Source organism: Macrobrachium nipponense, chromosome 18 (assembly GCF_015104395.2).
Source record: "Macrobrachium nipponense isolate FS-2020 chromosome 18, ASM1510439v2, whole genome shotgun sequence".
Classification (NCBI taxonomy): domain Eukaryota; kingdom Metazoa; phylum Arthropoda; class Malacostraca; order Decapoda; family Palaemonidae; genus Macrobrachium; species Macrobrachium nipponense.
This window is the reverse complement of record NC_087211.1, coordinates 49,150,112-49,175,552: the sequence shown is the minus strand read 5'-3', so window position 1 is coordinate 49,175,552 and position 25,441 is coordinate 49,150,112. Positions and strand designations below refer to the sequence as shown.

The 25,441-nt window shown below is 49.0% G+C and overlaps 1 protein-coding gene across 1 annotated transcript in view; it reads right to left on the bottom strand.

Annotated features, from left to right (window-relative positions):
* LOC135197030 (metallophosphoesterase domain-containing protein 1-like) overlaps window positions 1-24,864 on the bottom strand; it is a gene marked incomplete in the record, with an annotated part of 53,554 nt that extends 28,690 nt beyond the window's left edge. Inside the window, 2 exon segments of the mRNA XM_064223939.1 lie at window positions 17,998-18,147; window positions 24,602-24,864. Coding sequence (XP_064080009.1) covers window positions 17,998-18,135 — 138 coding nt within the window.
* Window positions 24,865-25,441: the final 577 nt, after the last annotated feature.

The window sequence follows — 25,441 nt, the reverse complement described above, 5'->3', positions numbered from 1 at the left end:
TTTTGCTTTTGGCCCAAGCAAAAAACTGCAGAGTGAGGGGTGGCATGAGGTGGGGCTATGTGTAAAAGGACCTCAGGTTTTGTATAGTTAGGAAAAATGCAAGTTTTGGACAAATTGTCATTTGTTCCGACACTGGCATACAAACCTTCGGTCCTTTTTACAATAATAGGAAGACTCACTTCTTGGTGGGAGGAATCTGAGTCTTTTGTGAACAGACTGGTGTTCGCCCAACCTTGGAATGCCTCCCTGGTCGTAAGAGCGAGGGAGGGATCCAAGCCTCTGTCCGATTGATCGGGGTGTGCACCGCAGGATCAATGGTCAGACCTCTGGACCAAGTACTAAGAGAGAGGCAAGCGTATCTCTTCATACCAGCAAACAAGAAAACAAGTTCCTATTGCAAGAGGCAACATAAAGTTATGGTTTGTCTCTTGTTGGCATCCACTTCTTCCCCCCCCTTGTAGGAGGAAGTGGTGGATATTCGCTCCCCATCCCTAGTGAAAGGGATAGGATGGGGCTCTGTCGAGTAGCTCACCGGCATCTCGTCCTTATCCAGCAAGGTGATGACCGTATCCCTCTACCCACAGGTAGAGGGGGAGAAAAAGATAGGAAGAGAAGCCAGTCACTCTCTCATTCACTTATCTATTCTTACAGTCACACCAGGACTCGATGCTGTTCAGCCTGCTAGGGTCTGGGTTAGCTAGACAACGTGTTGAGCAGCCACCACGGGTCCTAAGGAAAACGATCCAAGGACCTGTGGGCAATATCCAAAGGTAGAAGGAGGTGCCGGTGGTCTGGTTGTACCAGGACCCCTGCCTTCTACCTGCGCCATGGAGAAGTTCTTGTGTAACTCGAGGAGTGTACTTCTAGGTCATCTTGGTGCTGACGAAGAGTCCTTCAACACTCATCCTGGGATGTCTGAAGTCCATTAGGGAGGGGATTGTGAAGGACTCTAACGATCGTCAGGAACCGAAGGGTTCAGAGTCTTCGCTACGAATTCGGTACGAAATCGAGCGTCACGATCCCCATCCCCTGTATGCTTGACTTCGCAGGAAAAGTCATGCAATTACCTCAGAGGAAAAGAAGGGAATGGTCGTATGACCTAACCCTCTTCTCGACTTCGGTGATGTCCTGTACCCATACTGGTCTATCCGTCTGCAGCGAAGTTGTTCTTCTCGGTAGTGGATAGGACACCGACACTCAATGGTGGGTGTCGATGGTATGGGTACTGTGACAAGCCGTTAGGACGAAGAAAAGATTGTTCTGGAACAACCGAATTAAGTCCACAGCGAAGTTCGTAACAGACTTGGGCGCTCTGACAGCTGCCGACTGACTGCGTTCGGTAGGAGGCAAGTTGTCCAAGCACCCGAGCAAGTCACGTGACCTTCGCCTTAAAAGGGTTCTGCCAAGAGACTAAACAAATAATTTGTTCGTCACCGATGCCAGAAGGCAAGTGATGACTCTCTTAAGGCATGTGCCCAACAGGCGAAAGTCAATTGCCCTTCTAGAGACCGAGGTCCCTTGATGGCAAGATATCTCATAGTATAGTTGATTCTCGGCTAGGAGAAACAAACACTATGTGCCGTTGAAGACGAAGGTGTACAGAAAAATGCAACCTACGTCTTCGCAGCTGAACCGAGAGAAGGATTCTCAAGATTCTGAACCTGTGCTACAAAAGACTGAGAACGCTAACCGCTATTCATTGCTGTCCGGTGAGGATCGTAGTTGCAATAAAAGCGGAGCGCTTTTCAGTAATGAAGACAGGGAAATACTGCCTGAAGAACTGCTTCTCATGGGCTGAACATTTGGAAGTAGAGCTGTCAGGTCGGAGAGTAGGCGATGTCTTCTGACATATCTGTTAATTCGGGTGGGGCGAGCAATGAATAATTGCACACCTACGAATACAGAGATATTTTTGAAGACAACTCAGATGTCTGCAAAAATCATTCGCATTATCGCGGTGCGATGCAGCGGTTGACTAGTACAGACCTTCTGTTACCGTGCGGTAAACAGAAGATGAAAGAGTCCAAGAGATATCTCTGTTGAAAATTCTCGCAATGTCGAAGGCGATGAAATCGAGCGTCACAGCAGAAGATGGTCCTTCATTATTGCGAGAATCCCCGTTAATCAGAGACCTAAGTCCATGATTGTTGGGCAGAGATACGGTTCGGTAGTCAATCAAACCAGGGGAGAGAGAGACGTAACCCGACCGTGCATCTCCGAGACCTAGCTGATACTGAGCCGCTATCAGGCAGTTCAATACGCAGTAGCTCTCGGTGACTCGTCATCCTGAGTGCCAGTTAATCCATTATTACCACGAAGGAATGCGTTCGGCTAGAACCATCGAGCATAAAGAATACGCTCGAGCAATTATATTTAAACGAAACGGATTTTCGGTAAATACAAAAGCTGATTTGGTGTTGTCATGACAATACCAAGTATCTAAAATCGAAACTGATAACTGCTGGGAGATTGCAGGCAACCCCGAGTTGCAGTTCAATTAAGATACAATTCGTCTCGGTCACAAACCGTAGAGTTAACTATGGTATGCGCCTACCCCCGGACAATTCAAACTGTTACAAGAATCATGTCGCGAGGGTAATATACGTAGTATATTTGTAGGTTCTGTACAACGACCTCCATCCTAAATTCTTTTCCCCTCGAGGAATGAGAATAAGGATTGGAGATCGACCGCCTTCGTTCTCTAGTCAAGAGAGTGAAGGAGAAGTCTTTCCCAAAGGAAAGCTTCAATGGTGAACAGAATACCAAAGACGATAGTTCAAGCCAAACTGGAAGTTCCCGTCCGTTCTTCTCTATTCCAGGTTAATCGCCTACTGTGAGATACTCTTCTTTCAGCAGCAGTCTTCTTCCAAATGCTAGAAATTACAGGAATTCGAGCATAAGCGAGGTTCCCGATTATCGTAACAATTATCGGGGATTCTCGCTCACTTTGGACCGTGGTCTCGCCTAAGTGTTTGGAGATCGTAAAAAACTCGAACACTCTGAGTGCGCTAGAAATTCCGTAGAATTCTAAGCACTCTGCGAAACCCACCCCCACCGAATTCGTCAAACGATATCGGCTGTGGTCCTCTCGATTCCCGTAGAAATCGAGAAAGGGGCAGGATCCCTCCTCAAACGACCGGGGCTTACGTCAGGTATGGACCCGAAGGTCCCCCGGTAGCGCAGCCCCTATACGTGGGATCTTACAGAGAAATCTCTGTAGGATCCCTTCCCTTTCCCTCGTAGCCGTAAGGAGAGAGGGAAGTGGGGGAGGAATGGATACTGGCTCGCCTTCCCAGCGGAACTAGCAGTTGGAGAAGAAAAGGAGCAGCCATCGCCTTACGGCGATGGCCTCTCAGAGCCTGGGAAAACGTATCGTCAGGAGAAAACGTTTTATTTTCCCGAGGAGGGTTACGAACTCATACTGTAGGTAAGGATCTGCCGCCACTGTGAACGTCGTCTGGGTGGGGCTGATCGACACCCTGACAGGAGAGAGCCGATACCGTCCTCCGACTCATTCCAGTCCTCGTCGAGGTCGAAAACCTCTTCAGGAGGACCGAAGGGGTATTCAAATACGGTGTCCGAAGACACGTAGAAACGCCTCTGTCGCAGTAGAGGAGGTTGAAGTAGCTGTTCGACCGGCCAGAACTGAGAGAGCCTTCTTGTCCGGAGACGAGAGACTACCTGGTTCAACACAGTCGGCAAGCTCCGATCGCGGCAGACCCACCGTCGATTTTAGGTTCCCTCTCGGGCCCCAAAACGACTCGAGCCGAGACGTGGCTCTGCTGGTGGGAGCGGCGATCCTTCACCGAGGTCGTTGTGCTGACGAATCAGCGCCATAACCTCGGCAAAGTTCCTCTGGATCTCGGAAGTCACAGCATCTTGCAGAGTGGGACCGTTAAGCCTTCAAACAAGAGCATATTACGAGAACCTTCCTCCTAAGAAGGGGGAACAGCGACAGCCCTCTCGGTCTTCCCCATCCACTTGCGCATACGTCCTGGCCGGTCCAAGAACCGTGCCTGGCACGTAGGGCGTCGTGGTGGGATCGTGAGGGTGGGCGCACCCCTCACGATCACTCCTCAATACCTCGCTCCTCCCGGTGTAACCCGAGGAGGTTGAAGGTACGGGAGAGGCAGACCTGACGCTCCCATCGTTGCTCGCTGGCAGAAACCAGCAGGCTTGGAGGGCTGCAGGCGATCGTCAACCCGTGGTGGCGATCGAGCTGCAGGCCTGGTCGAACCGTCTCGCTGTGGAGAACGGCTGGACTGAGCACAGCGGCCCCGATCTCGAGTGTCAGAAGAGCTGGTGCTGGTTGACCCATACCCGATCGCTCTCTGTGAGAGCGACGGTCAGGCGACCTGCAGGCTCCACTGTCACAGTGAGACCGGTGCTTGTCCTCACGGCACGTCACGTCGCTGGTTCCAGCCGTGGCTGGCAGCCGCGAACGGGAGGACCTCTCCCAGCCTCAGCCCGTGGCCGTCGTGGACCGTCACGTCCCCGGGTAGCCAGCTGTTCGCCGCGAGAGTGATAGCTGGTCTGGTGAGAGTCGCGTGAGCGGCTGTCACCAGTCTTCCGCCCCCGTGCCGTGAACCTGACGCTGAGCGGACTCAGAGTGGTCTGGTTCCTGGCTGCACGGTCGCTGGCAGGCGACCGTACACTCGGTACCTCCCGCGAACGAGAGGCCGAGAGACGGACCCCTGATGCAGTGGCAGAACCACTGACACCAGGCGAGGAAGTACCGGTGTTAGCCGGTTACCCTCTGGTCCCCGTAGTCTTCTTCCTTGCGGAAGAAGAGACGGGCCCCGCTCCCGAAGGAGCAGCAGGACCAGCGGAAGGAACCCTCCCGTCCCACCTAGGTGAGGGCGACGGGTCCCGAAGCTCCCCGAGGGAGACTTCTTAGGAGGGAGGAGGCAACTTCTTCTTCCTCGGCTGTGAAGCCTTAGAAGTCGAAGGGGAAGAGGCGGCAGCCGACGACGATGAAGAAGATGAGACGACGACGACGGACACCTCCTCCTCTTTCTTCGTCAGCTTCCTCAGGACAGACGTAAGATCTGCTATCCAGGGCGGAGCCGGGGCTGCTGTAGCCGAAGCTACAGGGCCCGGACGCACCTGTACAGACAGACCAAAGTCTGGGGTAGTACCACACGAACGAGGGACGACATCAGTAGGTATGGGCATCTCAGGAACAGCAGGCACAGCCAGCACATCGGTAGGACCGCCAGCGGCACAACGGCAGGGACCAGCCAGCGCAGCAACGGCAGGGACCAGCAGCGCAGGGCCACGTGCATGGGACATCAGCCCAGAAACGGCAGGCAGCACCGGGAACACAGGAAGTGGAGCAGCAGACCAGCAACATCCTGGTACCGGCGGCAGGTCCAGGGTCGAGCTCTAGGGCAGCGGAAGTGTGGTCGCTGCAGCGCGGCAACCACGAGCGGCGGCGGCACGCCCCCCTCTCGGTACGGCGAACGGCACTTCACGCGGCTGTAGGCAAGCACGTTGACCACGTTGAGGTGATTACACCAGGTGAGGATGGGACGTCGTCACCTGGAGCGTGGTCACACCACTCCATGGGTGACCGCAGTAGGCCCAGACATAGAACCGCAGCCCCTGGACACTAGCACGCCCTGCAAATGGAAGGACGCCCATACCTCACCAAGGTCCACCCTCGTGGCAGTAGCACCTGCGGAAATAACAGTAGTAGCGATTAGTGTGGGGGGGAAGTCCCCTCGCGCGGGGGGGTGAGCCCTATCTCCGAACGAGTGGAAGACCCCGATACAATTGTACATCGGGCACCGAGCGCCCTCCCCCGCGCTCCGACGGATCGGGCGAGGAGAAGAACGCCGATAACCATACCACCCCCCCCCCCCCCAAGGGGAAGGGCCATCTGTGGGAGCTGAGCGGGGGGGGTTCTCGTTCCCCACCCCCGCACAGCACCCATGTACCCAACAATAATATAAGAGCCCGAGAGCAATCGTGCCATCGGCCCGAATGCAAGGGCATAAGGATCAATTCCCTGACTGAGCGGAACTTGAACCAAATAAATATTGAAGCAATCAATAATAAAAAGAATAAAATGAAAAAGAATCTTGCATTACGATTCACTTCACAATGAATAAGGGCTCGGATCGAGCGCATTTGCGCCCTCGGTACCGAGCGCAAGGGTATTAGGGTAAAAGGATCCATTCCTTACCTTTATGGATCAAGGTTTATGGCACCAAACCTTGATCCATAATGAATTGATGCAATCAATATATATATGAAAATGAAAAGGAATACTGCGCTTGCGATTTCACTTCATACAAATAAAAAGGGGAAGGATCAATTCCCGGTAAATAGCGGAAACATTGATCCCAGTAAAACAATGCAATCTCAATAAAATATGAAAATGAAAAAAGAACTGCACTTGCGATTTCACTTCATTCAAATAAAAAGGGGAAAAGATCAATTTCCGGGTAAGCTCGGAAACTGATCCAAAATGAGTATTGCTACAATCAAAATAATATATGAAAATGAAAAAGAATACTGTACTTGCGGATTCCACTTCCATACAGAATAAGTTTCCGTGCCGAGCGCATTCGCTCGGCAACGAGCATACAGTCAAAAAAATATAAATGAAAAGAGCACTTACTTACGATTTTCATCTACACATTTTCCAACCAAAATATACGCTCGGAGCGAGCGCTCTCCCGCCCTCGGCACCGAGCATACACAATACGAGGATCATTTCTAGGAAAATGAATTCCCGCACTTACGCCCTTCAGTCCCGGCACTCGGGTAATCGGAGGGCGTGGTGAAACCAAGATCCTTTAATTCACAATTGAATTCAATGGAAATAAATATGAAATGATTGTACTTACAATTCAGTTCACTAGATAAATAGAAAAGAAAAACACAACCATGCGAAAGCAACGACGATAAAGCGGCAGAGAGCGATGATACACGTCCACACGCCAGCAGGCCGAAAGCAAAGTGATTTGTTTACCTACCAGTCGCGCGCGCGCACCTGTCGGACAAGCAGTTAACTACCGAACCCCTTGTTCGAAAGCTTACGACCTATCCAGCTGCCGCTAGTACCTTCCTATTGTAAAAGGACCGAAGGTTTGTATGCCGTGTCGGAACAAACTTCTTTTTTCTGAACAAAGCGATTCAGAGCGCTTAGTCCAGAACTGGTCTCCAACCCCACCCCCCCCCCCCCCCCCCCCGATGCCTTTGGTACTAGAAAAAAGGCGATTGTAAAATCCCGGGGAGTGTGGATCCTGCACAAGTTCGATGGCCTCTTTTTCCACATTTGTTCCACCATTTGAAGGAGAGTCTTTCTCATTACCGGGTCTCCGTACCTCGCTGACAGTTCCCGAGGCGTAGATGTTAGGGGAGGGCTGTTCTCGAAGGGGATTACATATCCCTTCTTTAGGACCGACACTGACCAAGGGTCCGCTCCCCTTTTTGCCCATACTCCTGCAAAGTTCAGGAGTCTGGCGCCCACTGGTGCTGAAGGAGCAACAAGTCATTTGATTTCTTGAAGGGCCTAAAGGAAGACCTTCCTCTCTTATCAGAGCTCTTCTTTTCTGGCAGGGGGACGAGCCGCTGTACCTCCATGAAAGGGCTGCTGAGGAGGACGAGAGTCCTTCTTAATCGCCGACACTACAGGGCGTCCTTTCTTGGACGTTTGTGTTAGTAGGTCTTGTGTCGCCTTCTCAGTTAGCGAGCGAGATATATCCTTCACTAACTGAGAAGAAACAGATGATCCGATAGAGGGGCGAACAATAAAGCAGTCCTCTGGCTCGGAGAAACCCCTTTTGATAATAGGGATCCATATATGATCTCTTTTTCAGGAGACCTCCAGCACCAAAAAGGAAGCCACTTCACCCAGAACCGTCCTGTACTGCCTTGTCCATGCAAGACAGGACGCTATGGAGAATCTCTGGGTTTTTAAGAAACTCCGGATCTTTAGATTTGTTGGCCAGAACTCCGAGTGACCCAATCCAGAAGTTGAACACCTCTAAAGTGACAAAAAGTCCCTTTAGAAAGTGGTTCAACTCTGAAGTGCTCCACGTCGCTCTGACCGATCCTAAGGAGTGACGTCTAGAGGCCTCCACTAAACTGGAAAAGTCCGCATCTGCAGAGGCCGGCAGAGAAAGACCCATAGTCTCTCCTGTCCCATACCAAATACCTCTCTTTCCATGTAGTTTGGAAGGAGGCATGCAGAATACCGTCTTTCCTAACTCTTTCTTCTTGTCCATCCAAGAATCTAAAGAATGGAGAGCTTCTTCATCGATATTGCAGGCTTCATTTTCAAAAAGGCCGAAGATTTTGCCGTAGCCGAGCTCGAAAAGAGAGACCGAGGAGAAGGAGGAGCCGCCGGACTAAGAGAATCTCCAAACTCTTGAAGCAATAATGAGGCTAAGACCTTATAATTCGAGAGTCCCTCATTAGCAGGAGGTTCGTCATCAGACAACTCGTCTAAACCTCGATCAGACGAAGGAGAAAGTTCACGTTTGGAGGAAGAGTCCTTCAAAGACCTCCTAAGCTCTGAAGGAGAGGAGCTCCTATTTGGAGAAGAGTCATAAATTCCAGGAACGAGTCTCCGACTCCTGCCTCCTGGCTCTGACTCTTGCCTCCTGGCTCCTGACTCCTGCCTCCTGACTCCTGACTCCTGCCTCCTGACTCCGGACTCCTGGCTCCTGCCTCTTGGCTCCTGGCTCCTGCCTCTTGACTCCTGACTCCTGCCTCTTGCCTCCTGGCTCTTGCCTCCTGGCTCCTGCCTCCTGCCTGGATGACTCCACACTCCTGGCTCTTGGCTCCTGCCTCCTGGTTGACTCCTCACTCCTGGTTCTTGGCTCCTGCCTCCTGGGTGACTCCTCACTCCTGGCCGGTGCCAGACGTCTGATAGGTTCATCCAGGTTCGTACCGAAACCTCACCTCGAGTAGGAGTATCGATCCTGGCGGCAGATACCTCCATACGTCTGGAGGATCTTTTGATCGGAAGGGAAGAGTCTTTCCTTCTAGGAGGCTCCTTTGACAGGACTCCTACAAAAGACGAAATCTGCTCTTGCATCGCCATCATGAATCTCTTCGTAACCTCCTCTTTATCCTCTTCGGGAGGAGGGGAAGGAGGAGGGGAGGAGTCCATCGCCTCCACCTCCTGCCTCCTTCTCACTCTGGTTGAAAGAATGGCTCTTCTTGCCTTCTTCACTCCCGAGGGAGACTCCTCAGGGAAGTTTTCTTGGGCTCGAATCAATAGTCGGAGCCTTCCAACTCCTCTTGAGTGGCCGAGATCGATCTGAATCTCTCCAATCACGTCTCGGAGATGAAGATCCCGACGACGAAAAACACTCACGTAGGACGCTTTTACAATAGCGATCCTTGGCAGTCTGGGGTGTCACAGAAACCGCCGAAGGGACACCTGATCGGTGGGGATTCTCCACAACCTCCTTTCGGTTTTCGCATTCCTTCTCCTCTGGGCATGTGAGCTTGGAAGAGGTCTAGACCTAGGAGCGTTGCTGAGCCGACCAGATGCCCCTCCACTACACTGGGGACACTCATATCACTGTCCACTGAATAATACTACTAGCCTTACCTTGTATGGCAGCCATTTTTGTTTTCCATCAACTTGAAGGCTGCTTTTAGATCCGCAAGTTCTTTCGCTGAATCTACAGGTTCTGCAATAGGAGAAGGGGCTGCAATGGAAGGAGAAGTAGCAATACTTACCCTTGGGGAAGATCCCAAGCTAGGAATTAGTTCAGATCTAGAACTACTTAAACTTCTATAAGAAGCCTTCCTCACTCTTTCTCTCTCTAACTTTTTTAAATAATTAGTTAGATTCTTCCATTCATTCTCACTCAAATTCTCACATTCCTTACAAGTATTAGTAAAAGAACATTCGTACTCCTGCAACCCAATTGCATACCGTGTGAGGGTCACCGAAGCTTTCGGCAACCTCACCTTACAGCCTTACATTCACACAAAACGTCTCACAACCATTCCAGAGTCAGACATTTTTCCAAAGAAAATTCCAAAATCAAGTCCACAAAACATCCACAAAAGCGTATGCCAATCCAACAATCCAGATACTTCACCAAAAGTCGGTTCAAGAAGATCAATTGCCGGTGAACAAAAAAGAAAAACCAATCGAAAGAAACCAACAACAATGTTGATGGCCCGGCGACAGAAGAATTCTGATTAGAAAACGGGGAATGGTTCCTAGTCCTGCCACCAGGCACCGGGCGGTAGATCACCTGACCTACCGGTAGCGTGTGCCGCGAAATTTGAAATTCTGTCGGAGACGACGGAGTCTATAGCTAAGTATATATCTGGCAGGGAAGTTGAATGTATAAAATTGTCATTTGTTCCGACACGGCATACAAACCTTCGGTCCTTTTACAATAGGAAGACTCACTTCTTGGTGGGAGGAATCTGAGTCTTTTGTGAACAGACTGGTGTTCGCCCAACCTTGGAATGCCTCCCTGGTCGTAAGAGCGAGGGAGGGATCCAAGCCTCTGTCCGATTGATCGGGTGTGGCACCGCAGGATCAATGGTCAGACCTCTGGACCGAGTACAAGAAGAGAGGCAAGCAATATCTCTTCGTACCAGCAAATGTAAGAACTTGTTCCTGTACAGGAGCAAATATAAAGTCATGGGTTTGACTCTTTGTAGGCATCCAAACTTCCCCCCCCTTGTAGGAGGAAGTGGTGGATATTCTGCTCCTATCCCTAGTGAAAGGGATAGGATGGGGCTCTGTCATATAGCTCACCTGCATCTCGTCCTCATCCAGCGTAGTGACGACCGTGGCCCTCTGCCCACAGGTAGAGGAGGAAAAGGATGATGGGAGAGAGCCAGTCACTCACTCACTCACACATCCATCCACACAGTCACACCAGGACTCGATGCTGTTTCAGCCTGCGAGGGTCTGGGTTAGCTACACAACTTGTTGAGCAGCCACCACGGGTCCCAAGGAAAAGGTATCCAAGGACCTGTGGGCAATATCTCGAAGGTAGAAGGAGGTGAAGGTAGTCTGGTTAGACCAGACACCTGCCTTCAGGACCTGCGCCACGGAGAGTTCTTACGAAACGCCAACGAGGGGGGGCCAATACTTTCTGACTTTGTGAGCTCTCGGACGGGACGTACGGATCGTACACTACCATCAGCCTTCATACGCCCTCCTGATGACCTCACGCAGCCAGAATGAAAGAGTGTTTCTTGGATACTTCTTTCTTGGTTACCCACCCCGGTTGCTAACGAAGAGGGCGTCGACACTCAGGCCTGAGGTGTCGAGGTTTTCTTCAGATAGCGCCGTAGCGCCCTCACAGGACAAAGCAGCATCTCATCCGCATCATTATCGGTGAAGTCCATTAGGGAGGGGGAGGGAATCGTGAAAGACTCGAACCTGTTCGTCATGGGACCGACAGTTTCTGAGTCTTCGCAACGAAGTTCGGGTACGAAATCGAGCGTCACAGATCCCCATCCCCTGGAGTGTCGTACATCATAGGAAAGACCATGAAGAATTCCCCTACTCTCTTCGCCGATGCCAAGGGCCAGCAGAAGAGGGGGTCTTGAGGGTCAGATCCCTGTCTGACGACTCTCGGAGTGGCTAACAAAGGGTGTTCGAGTCAAACTCCTAAGGACCCCCCCGCGAGAGTCACACTCCCACGCAGGGGGCCTCCTGAGTTCCCTGGGTGGGCAAGACCTTTTGAACTCTCATCAAGCAAGGAGATCTCGAACGAGTTCGAGATGTCCAATCCCCTCAGTTTTCAGGACGAGAGCCAGGGCGGCTCTGTATCCTTTGACTGTTGGGGACTGAGAGGAGCTTCTCTCTCCGGGAGGGCGAAGAAACACGAGGAAATCCGCTACCTTGCTGAGAAGTGGCTTCTGAGAGGAGAGAGACCCCGTCTACGACACCAACCACGAGAACGACGGCCCACTTCCCCCTGGTACACAGCTGCAGAGGACTGACGGACGTTTCCAGCCATATCTGTTGCTGCGCTACGAGAAAAGCCTCTCGTTCGCAAGAGATGGTGGATAACAGCCAGCCATGAAGGTCGTAGGGACTGGACTGCTTGGTGGTACGCTCGCGTGTGTCTGGGCGAGAAGGTTGTGACCAAGGGGGAATCTCTCTCGGTTCTCCTGCGAGAAGAGCCAGCAGGTCCGGATACCAAATGGCCTGTGGCCATTTGGGAGCCACCAGGATCATCCTGAGATTCGGGGTTGACCGAGTGCAGGGCGACTGATCACCTTGCGAATCAGGCTGAACGGGGGGAAAGGCATAGGCGAAGAGGTTGTTGTCCCACGGGTGTTGAAGAGCGTCCTCTGCAGCTGCCCATGGGTCCGGCACGGCTGAGAAGAAAACCTGAAGCTTTCTGTTGTGCCGGGTGGCGAACAGATCCACGACTGGTTGCCCCCCATCAGGTCGAAGAGTTTCCTTTTCCCGCCACGTCCTGGTGTAGAGGACACTCGGTCCCTATCACATGATCCGACGGTTCTGAGCGTGTCTGCTACTACATTCCTCTTCCCTGGAATAGCGTGCCGACAGCTCTATTGAGTGTGCCTTGGCCCACTCGTGCACCTGCCGAGGTCCAACTGGTACAACGGGAGAGACACTAGGCCCCCCTGTTTGTTGACGTAGGCCACTACCGTGGTTGTTGTCGTACATCAACACCACTGAGTGTTCCCATCAAGCGGCTCCTGGAACTCTTGGAGAGCGCAGAACGCTGCCTTGAGTTCCAGTACATTGATGTGAAGGTGCTTGTCGTTACTCGTCCCACACTCCTGAAGTCAGCAACTCCTCCAGGTGTGCGCCCCATCCCTCGTCGATGCGTCTGAGAACAGCTGCATGTCCGGGGGGGGAGTGCGCAGAGGCACTCCTCTTAAGAGGTCCTATGTCCAGCACCAGGCTAGAGTCCTGCCTCACCTCGGTGTCAGTGGACACTGGAAAGCTTGGGGGATCCCGTCGCCTGTGACCAAGTCTCCTTTAGTCTCCACTGAAGAGACCGCAGGTGAAGACGCCGTGAGGGACTAACTTCTCGAGTGACGACAGGTGCTCCGATCACAAACTTTGCCATCGCTGAGCTACCTGTTTCCTGCCGAGACAGGAATCTGTTGGCTGCCATCCCTGAATCTGCTGATCCGCGAGTCTGCGGGGAAGACTCGCCCTGCTACCGTGTCGATCAGCATACCCAGGTACTTCATCCTCTGCTTGGGCTCGAGATCGGACTTCTCGAAGTTCACAACGATCCCCAATCGCGACAGAACTCGAGTAGTCGATCCCTGTCCTGTAGCAAACTGCGAGCGCGGGAAGCTCGCCAGGACTAACCAATCGTCGAGATACCTCATCAGACGTATCCCGTGCGAATGGGCCCAAGCAGGACACCAGAGTGAACACTCGCGTGAACACTCCTGTGGGGCGGTTGAGAGACCGAAACAAAGTGCCCTGAATTGGTACACCGTCCCGTCGAGGATGAAGCGGTAGGTACTTTCTGGAGGACTGATGATGGGGTAGGGTTTGGAAAATACGCATCCTTCAAGTCCACTGAAAAGCAGAACCTGAAAATCGTTCTCCCTGATGGAGTCGAGCACGGAACGTGCCGTCTCCATTGTGAACCGGGTCTGCGAACAAACCGATTCAGGGGAGAGAGATCTATCACCGGGCGGGGCCAGCCTCCCGTAGACTTTTCCACCAGGAAGAGTCGACTGTAAAAGCCCGTGACTGATCCGTGACGATTTCTACAGCTCTCTTGCTCAGCATGGTCTTGATCTCCTGTCTCAATGCTAACGTCCTTCGATGACCCTGGAACGTACGACTGCTGTTGGACCGGGTTGGAGGTGTAGGGGTGGCCGAGATTCGAAGGGTAATAGATATCCCTCCCGAAGGACATCTACAATCCAGGTCTCGGCGCCTGTAGCGCTGCCAAGTTGCCCAATGGCTGGCCAGGCACCCCCTCCCACTTCCGGCAGCAGGTGAGGGTGGGGGGGGAACGCCAGTCCCTAGCGTTTCCCCCCCAATTTCTTCGACTTCTTCCCAGAGCCTCCTGCGGGAGAAGGAGGGCTGGGAGGAGGGCTGGTTACGGCTCCCCTTTGCAGAAGTCGAAGAAGACAGAGTCTTTCCACGGGGCTTCGACGCGACTACCATCTTAGCCACCCGTGGAAGCGCTAGCCGAGCTCTTTGGCTTGGCCGCAGTTTGAGGCTGCCAGAAGCCTTCGAAACTGCCCTGTGAACTAGACGGTCACTGTCGTCAGTGACGCCATCCGTCCACCGCAGAGTCCACCATCTCTCCTGGGAAGAGAGACGTGGAACTCGTAAAGGTCCGTTGCGGAGTTCCCCAATGCCGCTTCACGCCCAGCCGACCCTGGAAACTCGAGTAAGGACAGCGTCCCTACGTCGGAGAACCAGGTTTGGTTTTCCCGCACAGAGGTTTACCGTCTGGTGGGCAAGGAAGGAGATGGCTCTTCCCCCAGACTGGCAAAGTCTCCTAAAGGCAGAGTCATCTTCGGGAGAAATTCCCCCGGACGTTTGGCTGCGACCTTAGATACTGTGAGGGACCACAGATCTATCCAGGAGACTGCCTGGAAAAAGCTGCCATGGCAGTGGATTCCAGGCCGAGTGCCTCTTGCTGCGAGAACCATAGGTTCTCGGACAGGAGCTGCTGCAGAGACACACCCGGCGTTAGCCTGGCTAACTGGGCCGGGGGGGGGGGGGGTTCACCTGTTTGGGCGGCATCGGGTCCTCAGATGGCACGTAAAAAAAACGCCGCTGTCGCAGCAGAGGAGGTGGGAAGCAGCTTGCTCCGACCTGCCAGACTTGAGAGAACCGTCTTGCCGGAGACAAGAGATTTACCTGGTCCCAGCACTGAGTTCGGCAAGGCTCAGAACGCGGCAAACCCACTGTCGGTCTGGGTTTCCCTCTTCGGGCCCCAGAACGAACTCGAGCCGGGACGTGGGCTCGGATGGTGGGTAGCCGGCGATCCTTCCCCGAGGTCGTTTGTGCTGACGAATCAGCGCAATTACCTCGGCAAAGTTCCTCTGAATCTCAGGAGTGACTGCATCCTGTGGAGTAGGACCATCCAGTCCCTCGAACAGGAGCAGCTCCCGACCGAGTCCATCCTCGAGGGGGGGGGGGGGTGGGGGGGAACAGCGACAGACCCCTCTCGCGGTCTCCTCCAGCCACTTGTGCATACGACCTGGCCGGTCCGAGAACCGTGTCCTGGTACGTTAGGAACGTCGTGGTGGGATCCTGAGGGGCGCACCCCTCCAACATCACTCCTCAATACCTCGCTCCTCCCGGTGTAACCCGAGGAGGTTGAAGGTAGGGGAGAGGCAGCCTGACGCTCCCTCCTCGCTCGCTGGCAGAACCAGTGGGCTTGGAGGACTGCAGGCGATCGTCAACCCGCGGTGGCGATCGAGCTGCAGGCCTGGTCGAGCCGTCTCGCTGTGGAGAACGGCTGGACTGAGGACAGCGGCCCCGGTCTCGTGTGTCAGAAGAGCTGGTGCTGGTCGCCGTACCCGATCGCTCTCTGTGAGAGTGACGGTCAGGCGACCGGCGAGTTCCACTGTCACGGTGAGACCGGTGCGTATCCTCACGGCGCGTCACGTCGCTGGTACCAGCCGTGGCTGGTGCCGGCGAAGGGCTGGGAACCTCTTCCCAGCCTCAGCCCGTGGCCGGTCGTGGACCGTCACGTCAGCCCGGGTAGCCAGCTGATCGCCGCGAGAGCGAGAGCTGTCGGTGGAAGATGAGTGCTTAGTGAGCGGCTGTCACCAGTTCTTCCGCTCCGTGCCGTGAACTGATGCTGAGCTGGCTCAGAGGTCTGGTTCCTAGCTGCACGGTTGCTGGTGGGCGACCGTAACACTCGGTACCATCTCGCGAACGAGAGGCCGAGACGGATCCTGCTGCCGTGGTCGAACCACTAACAGCAGGCGAGGAAGTGCCTGGTGTTAGCCGGCACTCCTCTGGTCCCCGTAGTCTTCTTCCTTGCGGAAGAAGAGACGGGTCCTGCCCCGAAGGAGCAGGGTGACCAGCGGTAAGAACCCCCCCGTCTCACCGGAGCGAGACGGGCCCTTAGAAGCTCCCGAAGGAGACTTCTTAGGGGGGGAGGAGGCGACCTTCTTCTTCTTAGGCTGTGGAGCCTTAGAAGAAGAAGGGGAAGAGGCGGCAGACGACGACGACGACACCTTCCTCCTCTTCCTCTTCTTCTTCGTCAGCTTCCTCAGGACCGATGTCAGATCTGTCATCCAGGGCGGAGCCGGGGCTGCTGTTGCGCCGAAGCAACAGGGCCCGGACGCACCTGTCCGAACACATCGGCATCGGAAGCAGCGGCGCCACGAACAGGAACAACGTCAGCAGGTGCAGGCATCACAGGAACAGCAGTGGAGACGGCAGGAAACAGATACAGGAAACGGCAGCAGTGGTCAGCAACATCAGTCCGTAAACAGCGGCTGGGCAGGTCGGCAGGCTGACAGGCAGACCAGGTGGACGGACCAGCGGCACAGACATCCTAGGTACTGTGGGAGGTCCAGGGGCGAGCTCTTTCGGGACCACGAAGTCCGGTCGAGGCAGACGGCAAAACCCAAGGCGGCGCATCACATCCCCTGTGGTACGGCGACTGGCCCCTGCACCGATGTATTGGTGTAACAGAGACCGCGTGCGGGGTGTACACCAGGTTGAGGAGGTGAAGCATAGCCAGGAGTGACAGGGTCTGTGGTACTGGTCGTCACCGTAGCATGCGTGGACCGCCACAGAGCCAGCGAGATGGTAGAGCACCCTGGACACTCGGCACGCCCTGCAGACCCAACGATGCCCACACCTGTCCGAGGTCGTCCTTCGCGGCAACAGCACCTGAGGAAGCCACAAAGGTCGGGTGATTAGCAGGATCCTCTACCCGTCCGTGCGATGTAGACGAACGGATAGAGGACCCAGAATACAACTCAACGTCGGGGTATCTCGCGCCCTCCTCCACACTCGACAGATCGGGTGAGGAGAAGGACCTAGAAATCCCCCCCGAAGGGGAAGGCGCCAAGCGTGGGAGCTGAGCGGGCGGCAGGAAAGAAGACGAAGTGTCCGTAACCAAAGGAGTCGCGGGAGAGCTTTCCGACGACTCCTTTGCAGGCCTTCGCTTCTTCCTACCTTCGTACAAGCCCCACTGCGCCTCCGACCAAGACATACAAACTTCGCAGGGCTCGGCTCGGGTACATTCGCGGCCCCGACACCGAGCGCACAAAATATGGGGATCAATTTCTGGAAAGGAGCGGAACTTACCGCATTTACGCCCTTCGGTACCCGGGCACAATCTCCGGAGGGTAGCGGGGCGTGGAGACTCCATAATTGATCAGATTACTCACAATTAATGAAAAAGAGAGGAAATGATTGTACTTACAATGATTACTCAACACAAACACAACCATATACTCAAGGGAAAGCAAACGACGAGAAGCGGGCAGAGAGCGTCGAACACACACGTCCACTCACTGTGAGGCCGAAAGCAAAAGTGGTTTGTTTACCTCCCAGTCGCGCGCGCGCGCCTGTCGGACAAGCAGTTAACTACCGAACCCCTTGTTCGAAAGCTTACGACCTATCCAGCTGCCGCTAGTACCTTCCTATTGTAAAAGGACCGAAGGTTTGTATGCCGTGTCGGAACAAACATATCTTAAGCATCTTTAGAACTTTCAAAAAAGTATCTGCATATGTAGGATCACAGTTCAAAGTTGAATAAGAAGTAAAAAATTAAAGAATTTTTCTGAACCACTGAACATTCTCATGTAAGTGAATGCAACAGCAAACGACGTAGACAAATATGACACACAAGAACTGAAATTCAGGAAGCATACTCAATACAATGAAAAGAGCAAGAACAACTAACTGACACATGGTCTGGGAGTTACTTAGTATGTATATCACTCCTGGTACCTGGCAGCTTCATTATTACTAGCTACAGTGCTAAATCTAGTCTACAATATATACAAATATTCTTGGAAAACAGGGGACCATTATCCAAACCAACAAACAAAATTACTCACCATTTTTTCTTCCGGTGGTGTAGTCGGCGACTTGACATTGAGTTTAAAGACTCGCTGTGTTTTTTTAAGCTGCTCCCATGCTGCAGTGGGATTCTGCGTTGTTGGATGCACGTCAACATGTGTACCATTTTCAGACATCTATTAAAATATCTGACGACAATTTGAAAAGAAAAATCTTGAATAACAATGCTCCCAACACAAACAATTTTTTTTTTTTTTTTTTTTTTTTAGAATTTTCATATTGTATAAACAAACCATTGCCTTACATTTCAGTCCAAGATAAATTGTAAAATTAAACACTAATAAATAAACTGCAAAAGTCATAAGGAAATACTAAAATGCATAAGTACCTAGCTCTTTCATTGAATACATGTAAGCACTAATTTCTTATACCTTATATTTCCATATGGCTCTTGTAGTATATTAGGCACATGATCCTTGTGACAATATAGAGCAATAATAAAATACTTGCGACAGAATAACAATCATAAAAAAGATGAAGATGGTCCTGTTAGCCTACATCCTTGAATCTAACCTTAACTATTTAGAAACATGTTCAGCATTGTTGTACAACAAAGGCATCTGCAGCCAAGTGTAGGGAGGGATTTGTATTTAATGAAGTACTATATATTCTTTTTTTCATTATTATGTGCCTGTATCAAACCACCTAAGGTCAGACAATAGGTTAGTATATTCTAAATGTCAAGTTGTCCATCAACTCAGGTGGTATGTTAGGAAAAGCTAATTCAACAGGTCTGATTCAGAAGCCAACAGACAAGACAAAAATGACAAAAGAAGGAATGACTGAATATAACATTTTATAAACATGCAAATATATAGTAAGAGAGGTAGAGGTACTTAATGGATGCTCAGGAACAAGAAATAACACATCGAGGCATTTGTGGAATACTGTTTGTTCCTGATGTAGAAGGAAACGTAAGGCTGGGATCACTACCATAAATATTTCACATTATAAATTCAACAAAAGAAATAATTCAAGCTAAAAGGGGAAAATATTTATACAATTCATTCAGTCAGTGCATACATATTATATGAATACTTTCCTGTCTTTAATCCTGACGTGTGTATGAAGTACGGTAAAAATGAAAATTTAACACAAAAACTATTATAAATAAAAAAATTCACAATAATTAACATTTTCCTTGAATATATAGACATGAATTCTTTTACATACGTATAAGGATATACCTTTGACGAAAGCTAGTCATTTTTTAAGCTTGGTAAAGGGGTAGTTAAGAAGCATCAGATAGATAAAACACAAAAAGGTAAAAAATACAGAACCAAAATAAAATGAAAAATAAATTACATTATTCATGTATTGGTATGAAATTGCAGAGCAATATTTAATTCCTCATCCATATTTGATTTAATGTCAGAAATGGTACAAGAATTGTCATTTTTCATTTCTCCTTAAAGGAATACAAAAGCAGTCGGGCCTTTAGTGGAAAAAATAAGACTTGCATCAATTTCTAAGTTCACTGCCATTGTTTTGAAGGTGTTCTGTCCTAAGCTCTTGAGCACTGCAGGGCAACAGGGTATGTTCTTTAAGCACAAACACTTCTCATGCCTTGCTGTTTCAAGAAATGAATTTTTTTAATATATTCAACTTAAGAATGACTGCCTTCTGTGTAAGCACTAATGATACTGAGGCCATTAATCCTTCTCATAACTGCAATGAATCACATGGACTGAGATAATACATACCCCCTAACCTCAAAGTACAGAATATGCTGTATGCAATGCTAAGGGGAAGACAGGGGTGTGGCTCCTAAGCCTGGTATGACTAAAAACAGAGGGGTCAAACTCCACAGTAAAAATGACAAATTCAACAAAAATTTGTACTCTTCCTAACATACAAGCCCACAGCATCATATAACAGGGGTATCCAGTGAAGAATATTACCAAGGTCTGGAATATTTACTGCCTTTTGTTTTTGTTATGTACCTTTCTTTTGTTTGTTTGTACATTCATCCTCAAGGGGCTGGTAACAATCATGGCACCCCTTCTGCACGTAAAATGGTTGTTACTGAACCATCTTTACCAGCTCCAAAGCCACCAGATATAGAGCCAAAACCCTAAACTAGTGTTTCCTGGTCATTTTGGCCGTAAGCACCCTTTTTGTTAGTTTGTTTGTATGATATTTTTACGTTGCATGGAACCAGTGGTTATTCAGCAACAGGACCAACAGCTTTACGTGACTTCCAAACCACATAGAGAGTGAACTTCTATCACAAGAAATACGCATCTCTCACACCTCAATGAAGCCCGAGAATTGAACTCGCAGGCACTGAGGTAGCAGGCAAAGACCATACCACCCCCTCAACTGAGGCACTGTAAGCACCCTTTTAGATTCCAGCTTATGTGCAAAATAGGCAGTGTTTATCAAGCCCCTTGGGGACGCATGTAAAACATAAATTAATGACGATAAATACGTACCATGAACATAACATCTTTCATTGTTTAGGCCATAAGACGTTTCAACCGTTTGTTAATTTGGATGTTACGGCCTAAATGACTTATATGGCTAAAACGACCAGGACCCAGCCAGACTAGATTAACTTTGGGAAGGTGAGGTTAGGATGCATCCCACTATTTTTACTCTTAACAAATTATGACACCAAGCCTCGGGTTAAGTAGGAAATTCAACAGGCCCCTGGGGCCAGGTAAGATCCCCACACTCTTATGATAGAATATAGTTAGCTATAGTATTTAGGCCAAAGGGCAAGTGTTGGGACCTAAGAGATCATTCACTGCTGAAGTGGAAATAGACAGCAAGGAGGTTTGAAAGGCATAACAGGGGAAAACCTCGCAGTTACACTATGAAACAACTGTTAGTATAGAGGGTAGAAAGCCAGATGGAAGAAAGAGAATATCAACAGAGGTACAGTGAAAGGAATGAAAGAGGCTGCAGCTAGGGGCCTGAAAGGACGCTGCAAGGATCCTTAGGTAGGGTAAAAAACCGCATGGTACAGGGGTGGACCATGTACGATCAATGTGTACAACCCCAAAAAGGTACATTATAACGCGTCCTGACATCGGAGATGGGCATCAGATGCGACTTCTTGTTGGTGAGAAACGGAGCTAAAGACCTCTACTCCGGTGTCAGGATGCATTAGGGGGGAAACATCAGTTCAGGCCAACCCTCATCACGGTGGACGGGTCTTATTCACTCGATATTTAATTGGTGAAACATGAATACAATTGCAACTCTAAGCATACCATTTAAAAGACTGAAGTTTCGTCAACATATTGTGATATATGAAAGCCCAATACGAACTAAAATAAGCATGTGAGCTCTTCGTAAAATATGTTTCAAGGCAGTTTTGAAATCCAATATGGCGGCTACGTTTTTCATGGACGGTCTCATCAGTGACGGACACCATCTTTCCCCAGCCTTCCCAGCACTCATTTGAACAATGTTAGCGTATGTATGTAACGTTTATTGATCTTACTCAAGATTGCAGTTGTAATCAGCACAATAAAACAACATTTGTTGCCTTATATTAGTGAAAGTATGAAACTTGTTATTCCGGGGTTATGGTGGAACTGAATTCATTCTTACCTTGTAATCGGCGGTTTTTATCCTTACTGCCATCACAACTGAAACTCCACAGTGCTTATTTGATTGTTATTACACATTTGGTCTCAGTTCACTCCACATTGCACTTTAAACCCGTTGCTGTTCCTGGTTTCTAAGCGCGCGCGCCATAAACACAATTACAAACAGCAGACGACGACAGACGACGACAAGACGACGAAACTGCAAAGTTTTTATTCCCTAAACTGTTTACTTTACTCTTGTATTTAGTTTAAATTTACATTGTTATTAAAAATTTTGATTTAATTCATGTATATTATCCCTTTTTAGCAACCAAATTACCCCGAAAAATTACAGATATTTCTAACGTAGATAAAATCAAATGTTTCTAACGTTTTCGTACATCTGGCTGCCGAAAACCATAGATGAGAAGAATACGGAAAAGTGCATAGAGGAACGACTACGTTTTTTTTTTTTGCTTTTTGTTTTTGCTAGCACTTTTCATGATTTCAGTCTTTAATAGTATTTGAATTTCTTAAATAATCGTATGCCAGAAATAAATGTAACCTTAATTGTTTGCATGCTTTAATGTTTGCATGCTAAGAATGGCAAAATCATCGTTGCCACATTAGTGGAGGCTCACACATACTGCGTTCCATATTATAAACTGTTTCCATGAATTCTAGTTGTCATAGTAATGCAATAATGATAAAATTGCTTTAATAATATTTTTGTATATATACTTCCAATACATAGCCTAATTTCACCAATTTCAACGTTTTGTGTGTAGTCTTATACCCAGTTTGGAGGGTCAACAACATACCGAATGGCAACAGAGAGAGAAGAAAGGAAGGCGGAGGAATAACGGAAGAAGAAAAGGGATGGCCGGCGGGTGAGGGGGGGGGGTGGGGGGGGAGAGGGTAGGTGGAGCTTTATACGCGTGTTCGTATCCATTTCTGCATAATGGAGTTTTTGTCTCTTGGTACAAGGACAAGTGTCGTTATTCTTTACGATTAGTGATTCACGATCCCTTATAAATTACGGCACTGGGTGTAATGCACTATAGCAAAATCTCGTTCTGTTACGAGTGTTCGTTACAGAAATAGGTATTGCCCAAAAACGTGCTTGCACTGTCTCTGAAACCCATAGTAGACATGCTGCTTAGTTGCATCAAGTTTTTATAACCAAGTATTTTTTTACAAGCTAGCTATTGAATAAATTTGTATTTTTCTCAGTCAAACATATGCCCCTCAATGCTAACTTTCCTCTTTTAACGACTTTCTGGTCATTGCAAATTCGGCCCCATAATTTCTTATGGTGCGAAAACAGACAGAGGCCCATGGACCGCCGAAAACGAATGCGTCTACACTACGGCGATAATCCAGCAGTAAAACATCTTCATATATCCAAAAAGTAAATAATAAAGATATATATACGCATTACGATTATAACAATTACATGTATAGCTGATAACAATCTGCACGAATAACTGGTAAACTGTTCTGCAATGACAGTTGAGTATAGCAATTATTTACAATAGGTGACGAAAGTCAAGATGTCGTGACGTCATAATACAGAACTTGAAAGAACGTTCTAATCAGAAAAATAATTACTTAAATTTGAGTCAGAGGCGAGTTACTTTTCAATAACGAATATTTTCAAATTAAATAATCATCAAATATGTAAAATATGATGTTGTACTTACTTTATTTTTAAAAATTAGCCAAGAGAACGCTTCTCCGTATCTTCTACCCAACAGCTGTTTACGCCTGGCTTGTTGTTGATGAGAAATCGTGTTTCGATTGTTGTGATAAAAGTGCTCCAGCGTCTGTTGGGGGTACAAGTGGTGTGCGGATGATTTATCACAGGAAATGGTTTAGTTTATTGACACAAGCTACTCCGTAAACATCGCGATGGCGTCAATCTTCGAAACATTTTTAGTTGTAAGTAAAAATTTCTAAGCGTTTTGGTGAGATTTCCACTGCCGTGGGCGCCATTTTCAGTACCCTCTGTTTAAATCTGTTTAAATCTTAAAATTTGGCCTTAATTTCTAACTTTGGGGAAAATACTTACTTCGAAAGGAGAGTAGAGGTCGTTTAGCTCCGTTTCTCACCACAACAAGTCGCGACTGATGCCCATCTCGGGTGTCAGGACGCGTTATAATGTACTTTTTCGGAGGGTGGCTTGCACTGATGGTAGCTGGCCTGCGTGGCCTGCTTGATTGTTTTAACCCTATAATGTACTTTTCTTGGGGTTGTACACATTGATCGTACATGGTCCAACCCTGTACCATGCAGTTTTTTACCCTAATACCTACAGTGCACCATGTAAGTGCACTGATGGCGGTAGGTAACCCTCTACGGAGGCAGGGCAGGTAAGACCTCGCACCCTTGGTTAGGGAAGGGAAGGTTATGATTTAACCTTGCTTGACATTGGCCCGTGACATCCTCCACCTTTAAACTGCATAGTAGCTACCTACTATATCTAGTAGCCTAGTAGGGTACATTTTGCCCATTTAGCTTAGCTATTTGGTGATTTAGTATACAATAACAACTATTTCTATAAACCCTAATGGTGCATCCTAGAATTCTTATAAATAAAGAGAGAAAAAGAGAGAGAGAGAGAGAGAGAAAAGGCGAATGATTTGCACCAACGAGAATGATGAGTAAGGATAACTTAGGGTAGCCTAGTAGGTTAGCTAGTAGGTACTGCACGAGTTGAGGCGTCGGGAAATTGAAGAGTTTAACTAGAGATGAAATGTTTGCATGTTTACCCAAACGAAATTAGAGGAGAGCTTGGTTTGGGGGTCGAAGGGAGCTCCCTTTGTTTTAGTAATGTCCCAAGTCTAAAACCAGGTAAGCCTGCAGTAGGCGAGGGTTGGGTCTCGCTCTAAGGTTGTACGCCGTCTGTGCTGATCGCTTCAAAACCGTCACCGAACTTCTGATTGACTGGCTATAATGGCTGTGAAACTGTTCTCTCATAAGTAAAGTCCTAAGCGAATGAACAATAATAACAATAGACTCAGCGTACTCTCTGATAGCTCACCTGTCAGATGATTGTTTACATCCAGTCGCTCCCGGAACCTTTAGCGTTGAGAGCCGAGCGTTGATTGGTCGGTGTGGGGTCTACACTTTATCAGATTCTTTCATTTGATTTTACATTACTCGGGCGGGTCAGGTGAACATTGTATTTATAAGAGTGTCAATCTTTTGTTTGTTTCTTTGTTGGGTAAATGGGAAGACGGTAAAAATTGTCTAACAACAGGTTTACCGCTAGCTTCCACTGAACCTTTAACGTTGAAAGACGAGCGCTGATTGGCCGGTGTGGGATCTCCACATTATCAGTTTCAATAATTTGATTAAATTGATTTTACATGAACCAGGTGGGTCACACGAACATACAGGGTACAAATCTTTTATTTTTTTCCCTGTTCTTTGTTGGGGGTATGAAAAGACTATTGTATAATTTCAAACAACAGGTTTCCACCCAGCTAGCAATAAACTTGGTTTCGAGTGATACGTCACATCTTAATCTTGAATGACGAGAGAAAAAATGGTATTGATTTAGTCATACTTCTGTCTGGCTAAATTAGCTTTGCATAAAAACTAAAACTGAAGTGGTTTAGTTTGTTCTCGTACTTACGAGAAGCCACCGCGTTTTACCGGTATCAAGGTCGGTGACCAGCTTCGGGGTTATTAACACAAGTTCGGAAGAACGTCTGTATTTTACATTCGACATATCCCTCCATAAAACCAACCGAATTTGTGTGGCACATATCAGCCACAACTTCGACTACATCTCTAGATGAATTGGTTTCCCTGCTTTCGAGAGAAAAAAAATAGACTTTATGTTCTGATTCCCGAATGAACTAATAAAATTTCGGCT